Consider the following 23,026-nt stretch of genomic DNA (forward strand, 5'->3'; position numbering starts at 1 on the left):
AATCTGTCGAGTTACGGAGGTTATTTAATCCTTATAACAATGCTATCAGGTTGGAATGGCTACTGTCACTTCAAATTTGGGGACACTGGGGTACTTAGCAAGGTTTAGTATCTTGGTTAAGGTCACCCATTAACTAAATGGTAGCACGTGGACTCAAGATCTTGACCACTATGCTTTGCCATCTCCCAACTTTCTCAATCTGTTTTCAATCCAAGGATCTGTTCTACAGTAATTTTCAATAAAAAGGCACAATTGCAGTTATTCCTTACATTGCTCTAAAACTGACCAGGGACCCTGCCCTAAAGGAGCTAATTGGAGTCTTTTATCCAGTTCTCCTGGGACCCCTGACCCTTCATCTGTGGGAGGCCAGGGATAGCATCTCTCCAGGGGACATCCGGCTCTACTGTTGGCTGAATTATTGCGAAAATGTTCAGTGCTCCTTCTAAAAAAATCATTGGCTGCGAAATCGATGGCGTGCTGCCCCGGTGACCTGTTTCGTGGAGTTTTAGAAACAGTTGTTCTGTGGATATATATTTAAAGAAAATGTCAGATTTCTCCCAGAGGATCATGGGATTCTGCATTCATCTTTGCCTGTGAATCAATACACCAGTGAGCTGGATGTGACTTATGGGGGAATGAAGACGTTCCCTCCAGGGTGAGTCAGTGTGTGAGAGCCACCATGTCCACGGAGTATTTTATTTCTGTCATATTGTTAAATAAGTAAAAAATTATGTTGGAAAATAAAGAAGCCCCCCCTCTAAGGAGCAGTCACCCTGGTAAGGGTCTATTTTTTTGAGGAAGAATTGAATGTTGAGAGTGGAAAATTTATCTTTTGGCTGGAGAGGCCACGTGTTGGCTCTTAGCTGTGGCTGTGATTAAAATCCAAACAATCCCAGTTCCTGGCAAATGGAAGAGTGGGTCATATTTTCTTGTCTGACTTCCTGATTAGTCCACATGGTGCCATCTGCCATGAGCCATCTAGACTGCCAGGGTCTGCCCAGTGGAGCCTGTGGGCTGGGGTGTGGGCATGGGTCGGGAATTTCCAGGAAGAAAGAATTTTGGCCCTAGAGGAGAGAGGCCAGAGGGAGATGGCTCTGTGAGCTGTGGCAGCCAAAAGATCACAAGGGCAGAAGTGTGAGGCTTTGAGCGACCTTCTGCAGGAACAGAAGGAGAAAGCTAGGGCATTCAACAATTTCTTAGCATGTTTTATTCCATCACTGAGGATCTCTGCCTGCCCCAAGCAGCCCCTCCTCTGATCCTTGACAGAAGAACTAATGCTGTTGGGATTCCCCATCAGAAGGGCTGAGTGTCTACAACTTTTCCAGTAGCAGAGAAGGAGAAAAAAGAGGTGTATATTGAGTATCTAATATATACGATGTACTGTCTCACCCCTGGGACAATCCCACAGAGGAGGTATGCTTAAACCCAGTTTGACAAATGAGGGATTGGAGGCTTGGCCAAGTGAAATAACTGGTCCAACATTATATGGCAAGTAAATGGGAATTAGTATTGTGATTATTAGCATTGCCACCATCCAGGTCTATTGTTTTCAAAGACCAGCTCTTTCCTTACCCAACTCAGCACCATAGCCCTCATGCTATGCGTCCCCTTCTGCCAGAACTCAAGATGGCAGCTCTTCTCAGAGGAATCAAAGGGGGAAAAAATCCAAACAAGTTATCATCTCAGAGCCCTTGCTGTGTGCCAGAGACTTCCTTCACTCATTTCTCATTTACTTTTGTGAGATGAAGAGTGTGGTCTTGGCCGGGCATCTGGCCCGCCTCTCACCTGTCCAGGCTGTGTTTTTCTCTTACTGATGGAACCGGAAGCATCTTTCAAGACTGCCTCCTGAGTAGCCAGCACTCTTTCAATGGCACGGGTTTGGAGAAATTTGAGTTGGTGTTGCCCAGTGCTCTCCGAAGTTTCTGTTTATGGCAAGATGGTGTTTTCCCTTTACCGAGAAGATGGCAACAGTCTGTCCAGAAAGCTGAGCAAGAATCAAAGAGATTGACTTAGAGGTAAAGAATGAATTGGAAAGAAAAGAAGCTTGGATTCTGAATCCCATGATACCATTTAGGCAAAGGCAAGAGGCACCAAAGGATATAAATTCACAGCACAGAAACCCTCCAGAAATACCCTAAGGACCATTAGTGTATCTCGAACAGGCTTCTCTTAATACCCCGCACGCATGGAGCAGACATGATTAAAATAGATTGGAATATTTCATTTTCTTAAAGCAAAGTGATAATTACCTCTGGTATAATTTACAGATTTAATCGACTTGGTAAAATATTAACTCAGTTTTGGGGATGGGTTTGTGCTGATCCTGTCACTTTCCTTCCCCCAGTCCTGGCCCTGACCACTTGCCACGGCTCGCAAAATCACTCAACAATCATGTTAATAATACTGGTATTATAATAATAATTTGGGGCCTCTTTATAGCCCCTTTTACTTCACAAAGCACCTTAACATATATTATCACTAATCCTCATAGTAACAGTGAAGAAGGCAGATTGAGCACAATTACCCCCATTTTACAGACATTAGAACAGAGCCTTGGAGAATTCAGGCTGAATGAATACTTGCTGTATTCATTTCCTAGGGCTGCCTTAACATATTCCCACAAATCTGGGGGCTTCAAACAATAGAAAGTGATTCTCTCACTCTTCTGGAGGCCAGAAGTCCAAAATCAAGGTGTCAGGATGACTACACACTCTTCCAAGGCTCTAGGGAGAATCCTTCCTTGCCTTTCCCAGCTTCTGGTGGCTCCTGGTGTTGCTTGGCTTGTGGCAGCACCACTTCGGTCTCTGCCTCCATCTTCACATGGCCATCTTCCCTGCCTCTTTGTCTTTGATTTTTCCCTCTTTTCTCTTATACGGATACCAGTCATTGGATTTCGGGCCCACCGTAATCCAGAATGATCTCATCCATGATCCTTAACTTGATTATATCTGCAAAGACTCTATTTCCAAATAAGGTCACATTCACAGCTACTGGGGCTTAGGACTTTGATGTATTTTGGGGGGCGGGGGAGACACTATTCAATCTACTATAGTTGCCCAAGGTGACACAACTGGCTCAACTCAGATCTTCTGTTTGGATATTTTTTTTAACCACAGGACTGTTGGCATCTCCAGGGTGCCCTTTGGGCATGTTTTCTTCTGTGACAACAGATTTGGGTCCCTTCCCCATATTTCACTACCTGGACATGGATTGCCACTGGCAGCACTGATGCTGAGGAGGGAAGAAAACCAGAGTGACGACTAGCGCGGAATCAGTGTTTTTTAAACACTCAGTCTTGGTCTTGGCTGTTCAGCAAAGTGTCTTTGTGCACAAACTCGGATGGGGCTGAGTTAATCTGTGGGAAGCCCCAAGGGCCCTACAATTAGGCCCTGGGCCATCTTGAGGAAAGGGCTGGGTGTTGATAATCTTTGCTGTGAAGCAGCTGCTGTTGTATTATTCATGGGGCCGCCTGCATTATTGATGGAGCAGGGGAAGGCTTGCTTTAGGCTCCTTGAGTCTGCCCCTGAAGCCCTGGCTGAAGACCCCTCTGCTCCAGACCTGATTTGATGGGAGAATGGACAGCATCATTTAGACCCAGGACTTGCCCTTCTTTGCTTCTGGTCCACCTCACTGTTTGACCCCTCTTGTCAGGACATGAAGACGATAGTGGATTTGCTCGGTGAGATGCCCACGTCATCTGTTCTGAGACTGAAAATGCTTTCTGCCTTATGTATGTCTTGTTGTCCAGGAGGAGAGTCCAGAGGGATGGGGGGAAGAACTCAAAGTTCTTCTGCAGTTTCCAGGAGACCCTGGGTTGGAGGAAAGGACCAGGTCTCATGGTGCATGCCTTCTGGAGGAAAAAGACGGAGGGAAACAAACAAGCTTTTAGCGTGCCCATGCCTGGCAGGGTCTAAGACACACCCCACATATCTCACTGGATTCCCCTGCCAGCCTCAGGACGCTGTGGCACCGTCCACCTTTCTGAGGGACCCCTGAGATGTTGGGATACGCAGTAGTGCAGGGCTCAGACAAGAGGCAGAACTGAATAAAGCACATGTGGCTTGAAGCAGCCTGGCTAAGACTCTCACTTGTCTAGTATTTTCCACCCAGGTGGGTAATTTGTATTTTTACAGCTACTTAATAATGAATGACCACATCTTGTCAAGTAAGCAACTGGGACAAATCAGGCTGACCTGGTTCAGTGTGCATGTGTTCTGGCATCTGGACCCTCAGTATCCTTCCAGCAGGGCTGCCAGGCCTCTCCTCACAGCCCCTACTGCGTGACTCCCAACCACTGCTCCACTCCCTTTCCCCAGAAATGCTGGGCAGGGAATTTGACCTCCTGTGTTTCCTAAGGAAGCCTTCAGACGTTCCCTTCCTCTGCTTCCTCCTTGTTGTGAGGGTCAGAGGGCGTGAGACCTGTAAGGCCTTCAGCATAGTGCTGGGCACAGAGTAAATGCAATACAAACGTTATTATCCAATTATTTTTATGACTTCTCTCTCATTTTCTCCTGTCTACCTTTTCTCTCTCCTCTCCCTCATTTCTCAGCTGCAGAAGCATCTGCCTTGACCCAGGGCAAACCCCTCCAAGGGTCCTGGACCTCATCCGTCACTTTCCTGCTCTAGGACCTTACCTTTCCCTCCTCACCCCCAGCCCTGCCCTGACCCGATTCCTAATATGTTTCCCCTCTTCCTTTCCATTGGTTTTTCTCTTCTGTTTTCAACCAAAGATACTTCTGTCTTCCATTGACTTCCTGTCCCCTGGAGCTTAAAACCTTGGGGTCATCTTTTACTCTTTCTTCTACCTCCAAGGAAGCGCCAAATACCACCTTGTCTTCCTTTACGATGTTTGCTCCATCTTTCCCTTCCCTCTCCCCAGTTTTTACCTCTCTACTCCAGGCTCTTAGTAACTAGGCAGCCGTTCTCTCACGGTGGTCCAGGGTCCCATGAGGATCCCCAAGACCCTTACAGGGAGACCAAGAAGTTAAATCTATTTTCATAATAACCCTGAGACATTACTTGCCTTTTTCATTCCCATGGGCAGTGGAGTTTTCCAGAAGCCACGTGACATACGTTACCATCATTCCTCTGATGCTTGATGGAGTTTGTGCTAATGCATTCTTGTGTTTTAAATTTTTCTCAGTTTTAATTTCTAACATGGTAAATCGTGATAGATATAATCCACCTAAAAGTTCTTTGAGACCCTCAGTCATCTTTAAGAGTGAAAAGGAGTGCTGAGACCAGAAAGTTGGAGAACATTGACCTGGAGCCTGCCAGCCTATATGGTACCTATATGTGAATGAGAAAAGATGCGTCTTCTGGGTGGATAGAGCCCCGTGCCAGGTACCGGGTCTGGTCAAGGGTATGCAGGCTGGATTTCATCCCCTATTCATCCCTTTGGCTGGGTGCATTGAGACATGCATGAACTTCAGCACTGTACACGGTGACCCTGTGTTTATCAGACATCCTAACTGGGGTCCCAGTCTCCGGCTGTCCTCCTCTCTGGTTGATCCTGTTCAGCATTGCTGGATTACTCTTCTTACAGTTTTGTTCACTTCATTCTCCAACTGCAAGGGCCTCGGTGGTTCCCACTGCCTCCTGGATGCATTTCAAGCTTCCTGATGTGGCAGTGAATGTCCTCCACCATCTGGCTTCCACTTGCCCTTCCAGCTTTATTTCCCGGTGCTCCTGCTGTAGCACAAGCTTTCTTTCCTGTTTCCACAATCCAGCCTGCATCATCCCTCTAACTCTTCCCCTAGTCTTTCCCTCCACGAGCTTCCAAAGTTCAGGGATCCTGCTTACTCCTCCTAGAATCTCCCATCTAGCTATGCCTTGCACGTGATAGATGGCAGGGAAAGTGCATGAATTTTGGAGCCCAACAGGCTAAGCTTTGAAGCCCTGCTTTGTCACATACCAGCTGAGGGACCTTGAGCATGTGACTTGACTTCTCCAAACGTAGGAGGAGGTCCCTCTTGTGTATGAGGACGAGAGACTGGCTGGCTCTGAGTGCAGCTGTGAGAGGCAAATGCTTGATGAAGGTTAGGTCTTGTCTCCTTTGCTGAAAGAGTGTGGTGTGCAGAGCAAAGTCATGGGCACTTTTAGACTAAGAGGATATCATACAGGGGTGTTTGCACATTCTACCTGTGCTGTCCTGTTGGCTAGAAAGCACTGATTCCTCCCTTCCAGGGGCCTCACTTTTTTCTGAAAGCTGGTTAATGCTGATGTGTGCTTCACTACTTTGGAATTTGCCAGTTGTCAAAAATATCCTGGGTCTTAGTGCAGTTACCCAAGTGGCCCTCCCTCTGGGCACCAATAGAGTCATCCCCTTACTGGTCCAGAAAGAGAATCATGTTCCCCTGAGTGATCCTGGCATTCAGATTTATCAGGTGCCCTTGACTTTAAGAGTTTCACATCAGCTTATGCCCTTCAATTGTCCTCCTAAGGAGATAACTCCCTCTGGGGGGGGGGTGACTCCCTCTAAGTCCCAAGGAAAATGAGTGGAGAAGGAAGGCCTTGAACTTGACTCTTCCTCTATCAGACAGTCTTCTTTACCAAGATGAGTGCTCCTGGAAAACAGGGACTGATTATTCATTTCTGTTTCAGCAGCCCTCAGCCCACAGCCAGACATAAATGAGGTGCTTATTAAGGATTTTGTTGAATTTATGAAGGAATAAAGCTGGTCCCAAGATAGGCTTTGAGCAGATATTGGAAACAGTGAATCACCTTCTCCCCAGGGAGAATAGCTTCTTTCTTCCTCTTCCCTCCCTCCCTCCCTTCCTCCCTCCCTCCCTCCCTCCCTTCCTCCCTCCCTTCCTTCCTTCCTTCCTCCCTCCTTTTATTCATTCAACAGGTATTTATATGCCAGGCTCTGTTATAGGTACTGGGGATATATCAATGAACCTAATAGACAATGTCTCTGACTTTGATGGAACTTAATTTTTATTTGGGGAGACAGATAATAAACAAGCAAGCAAATATTTATTTTTTAATTTTTAGATTTATTTTGTTTTTCCGTTCTATATGTACTAATTTGCATCTGCCAGCCCCAAACTTCCAAGGAAGCAAATAAGTATTTAAAGTGATGCTGGGCAGTGACAAATACCAGAAAGAAGAAAATAGGCAAGGGACTGGGCAGTGTGAGGGCAGGGGTTGGTGGTAGCTTTCCTATAGAAGTGGTCAGAGAAGGCTATATGATTCCTTCATGAAGGGCGGGAGTTGATCTAGCAGATATGTTCTGAGACCAAACTCTGTAGGCAGAAAGGACAACAAGTGCAAAGGCCCTGAGGCAGGAGCATGCAGGTCATCCTGGTAAACTCGACACACAGCAAGGTCAGAGTGGCTGAAGAAGAGGAGGAGAGGGTGAGGCAGGCGATGAAGTCAGAGAGGTGACAGAGGGTGGTATAGATCCCGTAGGCCTTTGACTTTGACTTTCAAAGAGTTGGGAGGCCACTGGAGGGTTTTGAGAAGAGGAGCTTCCCAAGCCGATGTATTTTAAAGGTCTCTTTGGCAGGTAAGTTCAGTGGAGTGGATTTTTTTGGAATGAGTTTATTTGTTTAAAAACTAAATAAATTCATGGACTTCTATAAGTATTTTTTACTTCTTTGGAGACCCTGCTAAACCCTTCTCTCCTTAGTCCCTGAGGAGCAGGTGGGGGCCCATGCATAGCCTCACAGCCCTGGGAGGGAGCTGGGCCACCTTCGGTTCAGGGGTTCCCTTCCCTCACTTCTTGCCCACAGGAGGTTGGAGCAGAACTTCTTCAACTGCAGCTGTGACATCCGCTGGATGCAGCTGTGGCAGGAGCAGGGGGAGGCCAAGCTGAACAGCCAGAACCTCTACTGCATCAGTGCCGACGGCTCCCAGCTCCCACTTTTCCGCATGAACATCAGCCAGTGCGGTGAGTGAGCTGCCCAGTCCCAGCTGGCTCCACGCGGGCCTCCCTCAGACACCAGGGATGGTGCTGCACATCAGCCGGGATAGCCAGGGCCTTCCTTCCCCACTGCCCTCCCAGCCTTGAACTCTGCATTGGGTGCAGATCTGGCTCCCCTCTTACCTCCTTGCTCATTCTTGTCCCTTCATGAGCCAGCCGTGGGAAGGTTGGTTCCAGGGATGCAGAAAGGGGTTAAGTGTGCTCTTTGTCATTAGACCAGCGTCCTTTCTCTCTGTCAGTTCCCTGTTAAGCAAACCTGAAGGAGTGTTATGTCCAGGTGTGGTCTCTGGATCTCCTGTATCAGGAGCATCTAAGGTACTTTTAGAGAAGCAGATATCTGGGTCCATCCACAGACTTAAGAGATCAGAATATCTGGGGATGAGTTTGGAAATCTGAATTTCTAGCAAGATCCCCATGGGAGTCTGAAGCGGACCAAAGTTTTGAGAACCAGTGCCCAAAGTGGAAGATGTCATTTGATGTCATTGTTAGAGCTGCATTCCTTCAGCAACTGTCCTCCTCACCAATCCCCGCTCCCCAACCACCACGTCCAACTGCATGGGCTTAAATCTTGAGTTCTACCATCTGCTTGGGAGGTGGTGTGAAGCTTCTGGGACCTGGGGGACTTCTGAGAGGTCAGGCAGGTTTTGTGGAGTCATTATTGGACAAAGCAAGCGGTGCCCCCATTGCCCCCATGGACAAAGTTTTGGTAGCAAGTATTTGCCTATTTTTTTCACCCACCTTGTCCTCCCTCCCAGACCTGCCTGAGATCAGCGTGAGCCATGCCAACCTGACTGTACGGGAGGGTGACAATGCTGTCATCACTTGCAATGGCTCTGGATCGCCCCTGCCCGACGTGGACTGGATAGTCACCGGACTGCAGTCCATCAACACCCACCAGGTAGGCGTCCGAGGCTTGAGACCTATCACCTCTTAGTCTTAATGAGCTAAAATCATGAATAGAAGCAAGAGACATGAGAATAAGGAAGAAGAAGAGGGGAAGTTTGTGGTCCTATTTCTATAGGAAGAAGCACATAGACTTGGGTTCCACCCAGCTGCAACATTTTCTAGCCAACTTGATCTTGAACATGCTATAAACATCTCTGTACCTTACTTTCCTCATCTGTGAAATGGGTATAATGCTACCATTCATCTCATGGGATAAGTGTGAGTGTTACCTGAGCTTTTGACTGTAGAGAGCTTGGCTCTTGGTCAATGTGCCTTCACCAGCAAGGCCTCCTTCACCTACTGCTCAGCTTTCCTTTTGATTCCTAAAGGTGTTTGGGGGTTAGGTTGGGGAGCCGCCCTTGTAGAAACTGTTTGATTGTTGTCTTTTTTTTCGTACCGTCATCTAGTTTTTCTTTTTTCTTTTCCTAAATTTTTATTGTGGTAAAGTATACATAACTTAAAATGTACAGTCTTAAACATTTTTTTAGTTATTATAAAATATTAGCTCTATTCTCCATGTTGTACAATACATCCCTGCAGCTTATTTTATACACATGATTATTGTTTTTCTTATTGGGTTTTTAGACAAATCTGAACTGGACCAATGTACATGCCATCAACCTGACGCTGGTAAATGTGACGAGTGAGGACAATGGCTTCACCCTCACGTGCATTGCAGAGAACGTGGTGGGCATGAGCAATGCCAGCGTCGCCCTCACTGTCCACTGTGAGCGGATGCCCTTGTGGGGGGTGGCTGGGACCCTGGGGATCTCAGCATAGGAGGCTGGGGCCGGGCAGAGCTGCTTCAATGGGCCTGGTCCACCAGGAGGGGCAGAAAGACTCCTGTGGGACAGGACTGAGCAAATCAAGTCAGTCCTTGGCTAGTAACCCCAGAAAGGATGTCCCTGTCCCTCAGGAGATGATGTACCTCCAACTCAGCTCTGACTTTACTCCTAAGTTGGCCCAAGTCTGCCTTTTGCTAAACCTCTAAAAGGTCATGAGAGGGAACCCTCCAGCTATAGTGGATCCAGGAAGCTTGAGTCAATACAGACATCTCTTCCCCTCTTTGGGGGTGGTGTTGGGGGGGAAACCTCTGATTCCCTCAGGTGTTTTTAAAGCGGGGTGGGGAAGAATTGGGTTGCCCACCCCAGCTCCTGGAAGGCTGTTCTGGGACACCGGAGGCTCTGTGTTCTGGGCGTCAGCTGGCCTTTCCCCGGCAGACCCCCCGCGCGTGGTGAGTCTGGAGGAGCCTGAGCTGCGCCTGGAACATTGCATCGAGTTCGTGGTGCGCGGCAACCCGCCGCCCACACTGCACTGGCTGCACAATGGGCAGCCGCTGCGTGAGTCCAAGATCATCCACGTGGAGTACTACCAGGAGGGCGAGGTCTCCGAGGGCTGCCTGCTCTTCAACAAGCCCACCCACTACAACAACGGCAACTATACCCTCATCGCCAAGAACCCCCTGGGCACAGCCAACCAGACCATCAATGGCCACTTCCTCAAGGAGCCCTTTCCAGGTGAGGGCAGGGCTGCTCTAGGGTGACTGATCCCCTCCAGGGACTCAGGGGGACAGGGAGTGGGGGCTTGAGAGGAGAAGCAGCATCAACACAAATACCATCATCAACGACAACCAAACACACACTGGAACATATTCAGCCATCACCAGAATTTTGGGTAAACTAGATGAAGTCTCTGATTTCCAATAGCAGTCACAGTGAAAACCAAGACCCCCTCAGAAATACACAGCTGTACATATAAGGGCATATGGTGTTACGGTAGAGAAAGTGGGGACTTGAGAGGTGGATAAGAATGGTGGAGAATCTGGACCCAGTTCTTTTTTTTGCTGGGGGACTCTGGGCATGATCGTTGCCTCAATACCCTCATCTGTGAAATGGGCATGATTGTACTTCTCCCATAAGAATCTCGTGACTTTTAAATACCTTAAAGTAGACAAAGCACGTATCACAGGCTTTGGCACCTAATGATGGTTTGATGACCTTCTATTACAAGGGGCTTCAGTGTCTATCTGGTTCAACCCCACATGTAACAGGCAAGTGAACAGAATCTTTCCACTTGCTGGGTAGTAATAAGGCCTTGGCTGGGTTTCCAGGTCTGTGGCTCTTTTCCTCTAGCTCCGTGGTGAGCTGATGGGTGGAGGGTACCTGATGCTGTCAGCCTGGATGGTGCTGATTCTAGTGGACGGGGTCATTGAAATGATGAAAGAACTTTGTTTGAATACTTGGGAGGGGAGTCTGTCTTTCTCTGTCTGGGCTAGAATATTTCAAATACCTTCCTGAAGTTAGAGGAGAAGAAAATACTCCCAAGAGTTTAGTGAAAGTGTTTGCAGCATCTCTTGGGGGTGGTTTTGGTAGCTGATAAGTTTCTGTCAGTGAAGCCATGTATCTTTGATGACCTTGGTGATGTCTGCTGGGAACAGGCTAGATGACCTCTTGGCCTTCAATTCCTGGAAATCCAGGATTCTAATGAGATAAAGGGGAGTGTAAAGACTGATCTTGATCTCTCTGTCTCTCTCACACACGCACACACACAGAGCATTGGAAGGCTAGCACTGTGCAGCATCTGCTTCTGTGAAGGTGATTTCACAGCATACAGATAATCAGAGGGTAGCAGTTCCAAGAGGCCTTTTTAATCTTAGTTCAAGGAAACTCAAACTTTAGAGGCTTTGAGAGAAACTCTGGAGAGATGAGGCTGCCTGGGAAGCTAAATTCTTGCCACTGAGGGCCAGGGGATGGTGGAGCCATCAGTCAGGAGAGGACTGAGAACGTGCTGATGTTTGAGACCCTGGCCATCCCATATGGTCCTACATTTCCAACATCATTCCCAGTATGCCCAGTAAGAGGCCTCAGGACACTTCCCACTGTGGGCCACACACGAGCTGGAAGAGTCCTGGCTTGCACTGCAGAAGCAGCAGCTTTTAGATGCAGAGATACTTTGCTTTTCGGGGCCAAAGTCAGGCTAGGCTTTGTTGGCATAAAGGGCTGGAGTGGCCCTTTGCCCTGCTTGTGCCCATCTGGTGATTAGAGAATGGAATCTGTTTTTAAAGAGGAGAGTCAACACTCCCCGATGGGCGAGGAGTGAAGCCCTCGCCAGAGTCATGCTTCTGTTTCCAAAGGGAAGCTTCTGGGGCCTGGCGAGAGCAGGGAGCCCTGGAGTGCTCGGGAGGGAGGGGGAGCCACCCTGGCTTCTGCGTGCAGAGGGTGTCCTGGCCACGGCTTTTCCTTTGTCCTCCCTCCCCTTGGGAGGGAAGCAGTTCTCTGCATCCTTCCAGCCATACAGACACCTCCTCTGTCCCCAAGAGACACAGCTGCCCCTCCTCTTCACCTCTGGATACGCCTGTCACCTTTTCAGTTCTCCTCAGGCCAGTGGTTCTCAAAGAGTGGTCTCCAGACCAGCAACATCAGCATCACCTGGGCAGGTGTTAGAACTCAAATCCTGGAGCCCCACCCAAACCTACTGAATCAGAAACTGTGGGGTGGGGCCTGGCAGTCCATATTTTAACAAGACCCCCTGCCCCCGAAAATTCAGACGCTCCCTCATTTGCCATCTCCTGCCGTGGCATTTGGTAGACCCAGGAGGCCAGAGGGAGGGTGAAGTTACAGAGGAACTTGAAAGGAAACAGCTCACCTGCAGTGGGTCCCTCAAACCCATCTATACCCTACCAGGACATCCTGTGCGAAGGTTTGCTTGTTTGTAAAGGAATCAATGGATGATGGAAAAGCAGTGACAGGGAAAAGATGGGCCAGTCATGTCAAGAGACAAAATATGTAGGCGTCAGGACAGTAAATTATCCAGGGGAGTGGACGGTAAACCTCGCACCTGCTGAGCCTGGATACAAAGGCTCTCGGTGGACTCCTGCTCTTCTCTTGCTGTGGTGTGGGGACATTGTATTTGTCATCTGAACCCCTCTTGCTCCCAGGCAGCAAAACATAGACATTAAGAGCAAGGGTTCTGAAATCAGACAGATGGAGGTATGATCCTATCTGTGGCCCTACTGGCTCCGAGAATGGGGCTTAGCACATGGTTGGCGTGAGGTGACGGATGATCACTGCTCGGTGCCTCTGTTTCTTCATCTGTGAAATGGGAATGATAACCAGAGCTCCCGCCTAAATTGCCCTGAGGATGAATGAAGTGATGTCCACCCAGTGTTTAGCTCTGTGTCCGGACAGAGGGAAGGTTCAATAGCTGTGGGCTACGACTAGGATTCTAGGTGGAGAGTTTAGGAGTTGAGTTTAGGAGTTCTAGATCTGGTCGTCACTCTCTAATCAAGCTGGTAAGTTCTAACAGACAGCCTTCAGGTAGTTTACTAGGGTAGTGGTTATGGAGTCACAATGCCAAGATTCAGATTCTCATTCAACTGCTTATCAGCTCTGTGATCTGAGGCAAATTACTCAATCCCCTGCTTCTGCCTCAAAGATTGTAGTGAAGATTAATTCACACATAGTGGATTAATCCACCTAAAATATTTCCCACAGTGCTTGGCACAGAGTAAGCACAGAATTACTGTTTGTTTTTATTATTATATATAAAAAAAAAACACCCAAGGGCAACTGAAAAGGGACTTGTTTTGAGGGAAAAACAGAGATCTGAAGGTGAGGGTCTCCTTTCCTGACTGTTCATGGGCTGGAGACCCACGGGAGAGCTTTGATTGCATTGAATATATTCAGTGGAGCCGTCTGCAGATGCAGAGGCCTCCATCAGAAGGATTTTTTCAGAGCAGGATATTGAAATGAAAATGTTCTGGAAAAGCTTTCTGTAAACTTCACATGCTATACAAATGTTGGTGTTTCCTTCCTCATTTCCAAAGAAGCACTAGAATGTTCAGCCTGGAGTTCAGCCTTGGTGTAGGAACCAGTCCCTGGTGTTCCAGGGATCTGGGCCTAAGAGTGGGGACCGTGAGGGTTCAGGGATCCGAGTGTCAGGGGAGGCTGGGGATCACGTTAGGGTCGAGGTGGTACCTGGAAGGTCACCAGTTGGGGATCCTTAGATGATGATGTGATAGAAGGAGGAATGTTGCCAAGGTGTGTGTGTGTGTGTGTGTGTGTGTGTGTGTATGTATGTGTGTTTGCCTGCACATGTGCAACAAGTATCTGAGAACACTTGACAAAACGTTTAGGAATAAGTGAGCTGCCATAAGTCTTGAAGTCTCATTTCTTTTTACCCGACTGGGAAGTCTCTTCATCATGATCTTGTGACAGCAGAAACCAGAATTCCATCAGGGCCCTGGGTACAAACCATGGGGGACACCATTGCCCCAGTGCCCATAGCCGCATCAAGGCTGGTTTCTTTCCCCCCAAAACTTGTTGAGACTAGAATGTGGTCCCAACCTGCCAGTGCTGGGGGAAAGGAGGCGGCAGCAGCGTGTGGCCTTCTGTGCTGGGTGGGCAGAGCATGTGGATGCCTGGCGCAGCTCCCCCCTCCCTCCTCACACCTGAAGCCAGGACATCTCTTCTCCTTATCACGTCTCTGTGCATCTCTCTCTATCTGGACGCAAGCTGCTGCCTCTCTTCTCCATTCTCTGGATCCCACTGGCTTTTCCCACTGGGTTTTTCTTGAGGCTTTGGGGATCTGGAGGACACACGTGCCTTGCTTTCATGCCCAGTTCCTGTTGGGATTCAGATGCTGCCTTGGCACACTGGTCCGGTTGTCCTCCCAGCCTGCTGGTGCGGGCTGAGGTGAGGACCACTCTTGGGTACCATCCTTTTCCAGGGTGAAGTTCTGAGTCCTCCCACAGATTAGAGAGAACCCAGGAGGTCTGGCTGTTCCAAGGCTTGTGTGCTTCCTGGGTGTGTAAATGTTTCCAGGCTCTTGCAAAGGAGATAAGCATTCATAGGCTGATTGAGAGATTACAGGGTTTACAGATTCGGCCAAAACATTTGGCTGACGTGAGCATATTCTCTAATAAATGAGAGCCTTATGGGAAATATGCAAATTGGTGTTAACTAGGAATTGATCTGGCACCTCTCTTTTCTCAGGCTCTGAAGCCAAGGCTAGGGCCCCCTTGCCTCCATCCTCCTCCCAAATCAGCCGTTTGGTCACCTGAAGTTTAGAAGAGGGTGGGGGGACTGAAGGGCACATTCAGGAATCTGGAGAAAGCTGTATTGCTCTCCCACAAAACAACACAAAGTGGATGATGAGCAAGCAACCTATTAGCACTGAATTTACTGTGAATAAGGCTTTCTCTAAGGGACTTCTTCACAGAAAGCATCAATTTTCCCCACGGGTAGTTAGGGAAGAATATTTGCTGGCGCATACTTGATAGAGCTATGACTACAATGACTGTGAAAGCCTAGCCAAGGGCCTGGTAAATGGAAGACCCACAGTGAATGAATGAACGAATAAGTTCTTATTTTTCAGGGTGTGGTAGGCTTGTGCCAGGAGGAAGTGGAGTAAAATGCAGTGGTTCTCAAAGGGACCAGCAGTATCCCCATCATCTGAAAACTTGTTTGAAATGCAAAATTCTCAAGACCTCCCCCAGACCTCCTGAGTCAGAAACTCTGGGGTGAGGACCAATAATCCATATTTCTTTAAAAAGTTTTTAAAGATTTTTAACTTTTCATTTTGAAATAGTTTGAGATTTACCAGAAGAGTTACAAAATAGTACCAAAAAAGCTTCCTTATACTGTTCACCCAGGTTCCCCCAGTGTTACCATCTTACATGACTACAGGGCAGTGATCAAAACCAGGAGAGTGGGCTTCCCTGGTGGCGCAGTGGTTGAGAGTCCGCCTGCCGATGCAGGGGACACGGGTTCGTGCCCCAGTGCGGGAAGATCCCACATGCCGCGAAGCGGCTGGGCCCGTGAGCTATGGCCACTGAGCCTGCGCGTCCGGAGCCTGTGCTCCGCAACGGGAGAGGCCACAACAGTGAGAGGCCCGCGTACCGCAAAAAAAAAAACAGGAGATACAACCCTATTACCTAATCTACAGACTTTATCTAAATCTTATCAGTTGTCCCACTGCTATCCTTTTCTTCTCTGAGATCCAATCCAGAATTATATTGATATTGATACATTGTATTTAGCTGCCATGTTACCTTTAAATCTGGGGCAGTTCTTCAGGCTTTCTTTGTCTTTCACGATCTGTGCACTTTTTAAAAAATTTTTTTTTATATCTTTATTGGAGTATAATTGCTTTATAATGGTGTGTTAGTTTCTGCTTCATAACAAAGTGAATCAGTTATACATATACATATGTCCCCATATCCCCTCCCTCTAGCGTCTCCCTCCCTCCCACCCTCCCTATCCCACCCCTCTAGGTGGTCACAAAGCACCGAGCTGATCTCCCTGTGCTATGCGGCTGCTTCCCACTAGCTATCTATTTTACGTTTGGTAGTGTGTATATGTCCATGCCACTCTCTCACTGTGCACTTTTGAAGGATCCTCACTAGTTATTTTGTAGACTGTCCCACAATTTGGGTTTGCCTGATGTTTTCTCACAGTTGAATGCCAGTTAGGCAATTTTGGCAGGAACACCGCAGAAGTGATGCTGTGCCCGTTCAGTACGTTGTGTCGGGGTACTCGACGTCGGTACATTTTATTACCAGTGATGTTAACTTTATCACTTAAGTGGTCAGGATGGTGTCTGCTAGGTTTCTCCACTGCAGAGTGACTATTTTTTTCTCCTCTGTGATTAATAAGCATAATATTTTGTTTCTTATCATTCTTTCACACGTTAGTTTTAGCATTCATTGATGATTCTTGCCTGAAACAAATATTAGTGTGCCATTTGTCAATGGTGATTTTTCTATTTCTATCCTTTTCCTCTACATTTATTAATTGGATTTTATTGTAAGGAAAAGCTTTCTTTTCTTCCTCATTTGTTGATTAAATTACTTCTTTATATCAGTATGGACTCATGGGTATTTATTTTGTTCTATGAATTATAATCCATGTATTAACTTGCTAGGGCTGCTGTAAGAAAGTGTCAGAGACTGAGTGGTTTCAACAATAGAAATTTATTTTCTCACAGTTCTGGAGGCTGGAAGTCTGAGATCAAGGTGTCAGCAGGGTTGGTTCCTTCTGAGGCCTCTCTCCTTGGCTTACAGATGGTTGTCTTCTCTCTGTGTCCTCACATAGTCTACCCTCTGGGTATGTCTATGTCTTAGTGTCCTCTTATAAGGACACCAGTCATATTGGATTAGTTCCCACCTTAATGACTTTATTTTAACTTAATTACCTCTTGAAGACCCTATCTCTAAATACAGTCATAGTCTAAGGTACTGGGGGTTAGGACTTCAGCATATGAATTTTGGGCAGATATAATTCAGCTCATTACAATCTATGACTGTCATTATACTGTCATTATATTTTGTTGCTCAAATCATCCCCAGTTTGGCCATTGGAGACCCCTTCATACTGGCTCCTGTGTCCCTTCTTCATGCCCCCAATAATTCTTGAGCACCTTCTTACTTTCCAGTACTGCAAGGTGTTCCAAGCACATCTTGTACTTTCTCTGCCCCAGCCCTGGAATTAATGCGTTTCTCCAAGGAGCCCTCATTCTTTTTACCGGAAAATGGTAGTGCTCACCTCCTGGATGGTTCTGTGGCATGCTAAAGTTTGAGAATCTCTGATAGACTGGTTCTGAGCCCAGACTTGGATTTGAATCCAGCTCTATCCCTTCTTAGATGAGTGACATTCAATTAGTTACTTAATTTCTATAAGTCTGTTTCCTTTTCTGTTGAAAGGGGATAATGCTACCCACCTCCTAGGGTGGTTATAAGGATTGATGTATTACATAAAGCATTTGGCACAGCCCCTGGCTCATAATCAATGCCCAGCAATGATTGGCTTTCATTATTAGGTGAGCCATTTCTAAAGGCCAAAGACCAAACAACACATTTTCATCTGGGGAGTGGACAGATTCTAGAGGGATTCCCAAGAACGTCTCAATGACCTACTAGAATAAACTCTACATATTGATCTGAGGAACTGTGTCTTGAGATCATAGCTGGCATTTTCCAGGAAGATGCATGGAAGCCCATCTTGCAGCATTTCTTCTTGGCGCTAATGTACCACCAACGTTCCCAACACTCTGGGCACTTGAGGGCGGGAGGAATGAGGGTGAGATGATGAGTCTGGATGTAGTTCCTCATCTCATAGTATAGTTTCTAGTCTCCAGGTGGACCAGGCCACCTCCCTTGAAACCAGGAGTTTTAGCTCTTATTCCTTCTCCGTTTGGAAGACCACCTTCTAAAGAGTGTGGGGGAGGGGTGACGAGTCAAGGATTTTAGTTTTCAGTTGCCAGGGCAACAGGGGATCATGGTGAGTGGGAGAAATCATAGCTATGAGAAAGACAGAGTGCGACTGTTCTGGTTTTTTATTACGTTTGTTAATGATCTCTTTGTCTTTTTTGCAGAGAGCACGGATAACTTTGTCTCTTGTAAGTCTCTTTTACCTTTTGCTTTGAAAGTGATTTATTCTGATACTTTTGGTAACTACTGAGTCCAAATAGCCCTCTTTTGTATTCTACCAGCATCCTCAGACTCATGGCCACTGAGAGCATCTGAGTGAACTGTGAAAGGAGAGTAGAAATACTTGAGCAGTTCCAAGCCCACTCCTCTTGGACAGTCACTTTCTGCCTCAGTTTCCCCACAGTTTTCTAGGGTCTGACCATGTTGTGGGTCTTCCCACCCAGATGAACAGAGGTGGTGTCAGGAAGGATGTGGGGTTCACGTGCCCCAGTGGACCCTTGTTGAGCATCTCAGTTGTTCTTGCAGAGAGAATGTGGAGCCTATAAACATGTTAGTGTTTGTCACCTGCTTTGAGAGCCAGGACCTACCTCGTGTGGAGCTGTGATTGACAAGGTCTCCTGATAGGTTCGCCTGTCCTCAAATGAGATTATTGAGGCTCAGTCTATAAGTGATTCGGGGCCAGGACTAGACGATCCGCAAAGGATTTGGTGTTTCGCTCATGGTCTGTGGGGAAACGTATTTATTCCTTTTCCTTTTGTCCCCTGTGGGAGAGGAATGGGGCGGCTGAGGCCATTTCTGCTCCCTGTTCGGCCTGAGACAGTAGACAGTCCTGTTTAGAGCGCCCCTTGTTGTTTGGCACAGATGTAAATATAACCTGGATTCCTTTGTTTGTCCTCGGTCTTTGAGGACTTGTCATCTCACAGGATGTCCCTCCAGAGAATTTTGAACTGGGACTCTCTCTGGACAAGGAGCTGATTCTAGAAGGAGGACTAATGGATGCTCGGCTTCCCATCCAGGCCTTGCTGGGAAGAGCAGATGTTTCCTAGTCAGATAAACTTGCTGCCAACTGAAGCTGCCATTGTGTTCTGAAATCTGCCGTAGGGCAATGGATAGTGGGTTGTTTATGGGGCCACAGGCCTCCTGGATCTCACTGAGGAGTGAAGAGGGAACGAGGAAGGGCATGGAGAGCCTGGGACAGGATAAGGGGTGCAGAAAGGAGCTGAATGTCAGCAACAGCTACCATTACCCACGAAATTGGCCGAATCCAGACCCTGGCTGTGATCCCAAACCAGTTTTTTCCCTCTTATTTATCCAATAGCTCATGGCCCACATTGCCCAGGTTACATTATTTACTCTGGGATGGGGATTGGGGGACGGGAGCAAAGGTTCTTTATACCTATGGAGTCTGTCTTTGAGTCATCAGTACCCACCAGGCAGCCACACGGGAATCCGATCTCTGGGGACCCCTGCAAAGCCTGGGGAGGCCAGGCAGTCAAGAGTCTGGCTTCAAGGGGTTGTTCTCCAGAAAGAACTTGCAAGAGGGCTTGGGAGTTAGGCAGGGACCGTGGCTGAGGCTCTCGTGGCCAGGAAGCTAACTACTCTTCTTTATTTATGTTTGGTTTTCAGTCTACGAAGTGAGCCCCACCCCTCCTATCACTGTGACCCATAAACCAGAGGAAGACACTTTTGGGGTGAGTCACTCCTTGGTCAAGAGGAAGGTGTTTACTGATGCAGTAGTTTTTCAGGCTTCTGTTTTAGTAGCTAACTTTTCCCAATACTGCCTTATTTGGAACTCTAGCATATGTGGCATAGAGAAGCCGTGATGAATGACCTCCTTTCAGGTGGTTAAAACCTTCCTTGTTTGATGAGAATAATTCATTGTTTGAGGAAGTCTTTGAGGATCTGCTTTAAGCCATAGGGCTCGGGAGGAGAACAGTTTGAAACTTCCCACTCCATTAGGAGCCAGCTGGGCCTGATTCGAAGGGGCTGCTAACTGTACAGCCTTTTACAAAAGTCAGAGTTGCCCAGGGCATCTTCTTGGGTGGGAGGTGCCCCCACTCCACGCTCTCAGAACCTGAGGTTTCTCTGGGGAGAAAAGGAAAGGGGTCTTTTTAGAATCTCCTGGATAAGAATATTATGCAAAGAATGTCAATGTGAAGATGCAAGATTTGCTTGCTAATTAAAACCACAACGGAACAACAGACAGAAGCATCTCTGGGCTTCCTCCTGCATCTCTTAGGACGGTCCCCAGATGAGAGGGCTCAGAACACTGAATCATAGAACTTTCTCTAATCAATCTGGGTAATTTATTTTTTGATGTTCTTAGAGTCTCATAAATTACATCTTCTCAAGACTTTACTCAGTCTGAGAAGTTCTGAAGTTCACTGAAGTTCTGGGAGGGCTACAGTTGCTACTGTAATAGGATGTTCTCTGAGCATGCGGGTTACTTCATACTCGGGTTTTCTGTAACTGCTCGACTGTCTGTTTTTGGCTTCCAATAGGTATCCATAGCCGTTGGACTTGCTGCTTTTGCCTGTGTCCTGTTGGTGGTTCTCTTTATCATGATCAACAAGTATGGTCGACGGTCCAAATTTGGAATGAAGGGTAAGGTGGGATTTTCATTTGTGAGGGTCTCATGGGGGAAACATGGCTCCTTTTGATCAAAAGATGCTGTTTTAATCTCTTTGCTCTCTGAGAGGGCTTCAGGGTGGTGGGCTTAAGCGACCCTGGTGGAGACTCCCATCTACACGTTTATTATTGGTAATGATGGATTGAAGGCAGCATTGGTGTGAGGACCAAACTGTGGACCACCTGGTTTTTCTGTAATGACTAAAAACATTGCTTCAGTGGGCTGGTACAATGAGGATGATTTGGGAAAGAAGTTGGATTTGAGAACAAATGAAGAGGACTTACATTTCTTTTTATTTTTGGTGGGTAAAAGGACTCTTTGTTTGAGTAACTTGGTTTTTCTCTTGTCTGCACCCGTCCTTGGAGTTGTGATGAGAAGGTATTAGCAGAACTAAATGTAGGATGGTAGACTGTGGCATTGAAAGGTTGCCCATGCATGGTATCTCAGCACGTAGCTCTACACAGAGTTCCAGAATGGATGCCAAGAGCAACGTGACTGCTAAATCTGCTGGCCAGTTTCCACAACACAGAGTACTCAACCCCATTACAGCTGGGGTGGGATGTGAGACATGGCTCTCCACCAAGGCTTGGGAAAAGGGGACTGGCACAAAAGGGGTTAACATGGTGAATTAGCATCCATCTGCCTGGTCCCAGGATGGATCTGACCAAATGGTGCAAGGGAGGCTGGATACCAGTGCTTAAACAGAAACTTGAATTTCAAAATATACTCCCAGCTGGGGTTTCCATTTATGGCTGATGTTAATAGGAGATGGGTGGGAAGGGAGTATGAAGTGTTTGACAAGCCGTCAGGTTCCTGAGCTAGGATTCAGGTTGGAGTCTTCTGGTGAGATTATGGGATCCAGAAAGATGAATTTCGATGACTTCTGCACACGAACTGGTATCTGTGGTTGGGGTCTTGACCTGGGGGCTCAGGAATTGAAGGGGAAAGCATGAATGAGATTCACAGGGATAGAGGTCCCCTGAACTTATATGTAAATGTTTAATTGTTTGTACATGGTGGCAGGGGGCGGGGCTGGGAAGGAACTAATCCATAGCTTCTATTATATTGTCAAAAGAGTCTGTGACCACCCTACAAGTTTAGAACACTGATATCTAGCAAGGGATAGCCATAGAGAACTAGAAAGGCAGAAATCATGGGGGAGGACTGTCTGGCTTCCCAGAAGCCTCCTGCCTCTTTCTGCTCTTGGTTAAGCTGAACAAGTCCCAGAAGAGCAAACCAGGTTTTCTTGAAGCATATGAAATACTTTGACCAAGAGAAATACGCATAAAGGCAAATTATAAAACTTCTCTATAAGAAGTTTGGCCTGAAGCCAGATGACTTAAACAAGAGAAGACCACGGTCAGCCACTTTGGCTGGAGAGGTTTTATCTACCAGTACCCGATGGACCAAACAGGGCTTCACAGGTTTGGAAGATCAGTGACCAACATGAAAGCTCTGAGCCTTCAGTCTTAGTATCATCCTTGGGCTCTTGGCTTTGAGGACCTGGCACTAGTACTTGTGCAAAATTTTCCTACTATGGGAGGAACATTCCTAGATCTTCCTCCCTCCACCTAAGAAAACAACAGGGCCTTGACCAAAGGGAAGAACGGGCATTATTGCTCTCCACCTCGAGAGGCACACCACCAGCTGAGACCCTGCGACAAGGCTGGCACCACCATACGAGCAGATTTTTCCTCTTAATTGTCATCTGTTTTCTGGAAGAGCGTGTCCCCATGTCGGATGGATTAGGCAGCACCCAGGGTGGCGCTTTCCCCTCAGCTGTCCTTGGAGCCTCTCCCAACACCCACGCCCCTCTCCCGGGCTGAGCTGCCTTCATTGGCCCTGATTGGGCCACAAGAACACGTCCATAAGTTTGGAAGTGAAATATTCCTTAATTTAAAGTCAGGTGACCTGAAGAAGTTTGGCTAGAGTGAGAGGCAGGATGAGATGTATCCAAGGCTGACCCTGTTTAGAATTAAGCCTGCATCTTTCTGATCTTTGTTATGCCTGATTATATTTAGTTCTCATCTTAGGATGAAACAGCAAATGCCCCAGGCTGCATACACCCTTAATCTTTTATTAGTAGTGGGCCTCCCAGTTCAGAAAAAAGAGCAAAGTTGCGGGTACCAGAAGTCCCCCAAATCTGACTCAGGCGAACCTCTGTCTCTTCAGAGCCACCCCTTCCTCAGCTTTGAATTTTCAAATCTGAGTTAAAAATCTGTGATGCCACTTAATTGCTCTTTGTTTCCAGCAAAGTTACTTAACTTCTCACAGCCTCTATTCTGGCAACTTCAAAATGATGGAATGATACCACCTC

At 47.3% G+C, this 23,026-nt stretch overlaps 1 protein-coding gene across 6 annotated transcripts in view; it reads left to right on the forward strand.

Moving 5' to 3' along the window:
• NTRK3 (neurotrophic receptor tyrosine kinase 3) overlaps positions 1–23,026 on the forward strand; it is a gene marked incomplete at its 3' end in the record, with an annotated part of 369,901 nt that overhangs the window by 114,128 nt on the left and 232,747 nt on the right. For 4 of the 6 annotated variants that reach the window (XM_082619630.1, XM_082619631.1, XM_082619633.1 and 1 more), the window contains exons 5-11: positions 7,737–7,894; positions 8,683–8,825; positions 9,458–9,599; positions 10,093–10,389; positions 18,245–18,268; positions 19,707–19,771; positions 20,582–20,684. In XM_082619630.1, the coding sequence (XP_082475756.1) occupies positions 7,737–7,894; positions 8,683–8,825; positions 9,458–9,599; positions 10,093–10,389; positions 18,245–18,268; positions 19,707–19,771; positions 20,582–20,684 (932 nt within the window). The remainder of the gene's footprint in view (positions 1–7,736; positions 7,895–8,682; positions 8,826–9,457; positions 9,600–10,092; positions 10,390–18,244; positions 18,269–19,706; positions 19,772–20,581; positions 20,685–23,026) is intronic. The other 2 variants (XM_082619632.1, XM_082619634.1) reach the window with 1 other exon arrangement.

The sequence above is a fragment of the Mesoplodon mirus genome (genome assembly GCF_964341445.2).
Source record: "Mesoplodon mirus genome assembly, chromosome: 4".
NCBI lineage: Eukaryota > Metazoa > Chordata > Mammalia > Artiodactyla > Ziphiidae > Mesoplodon > Mesoplodon mirus.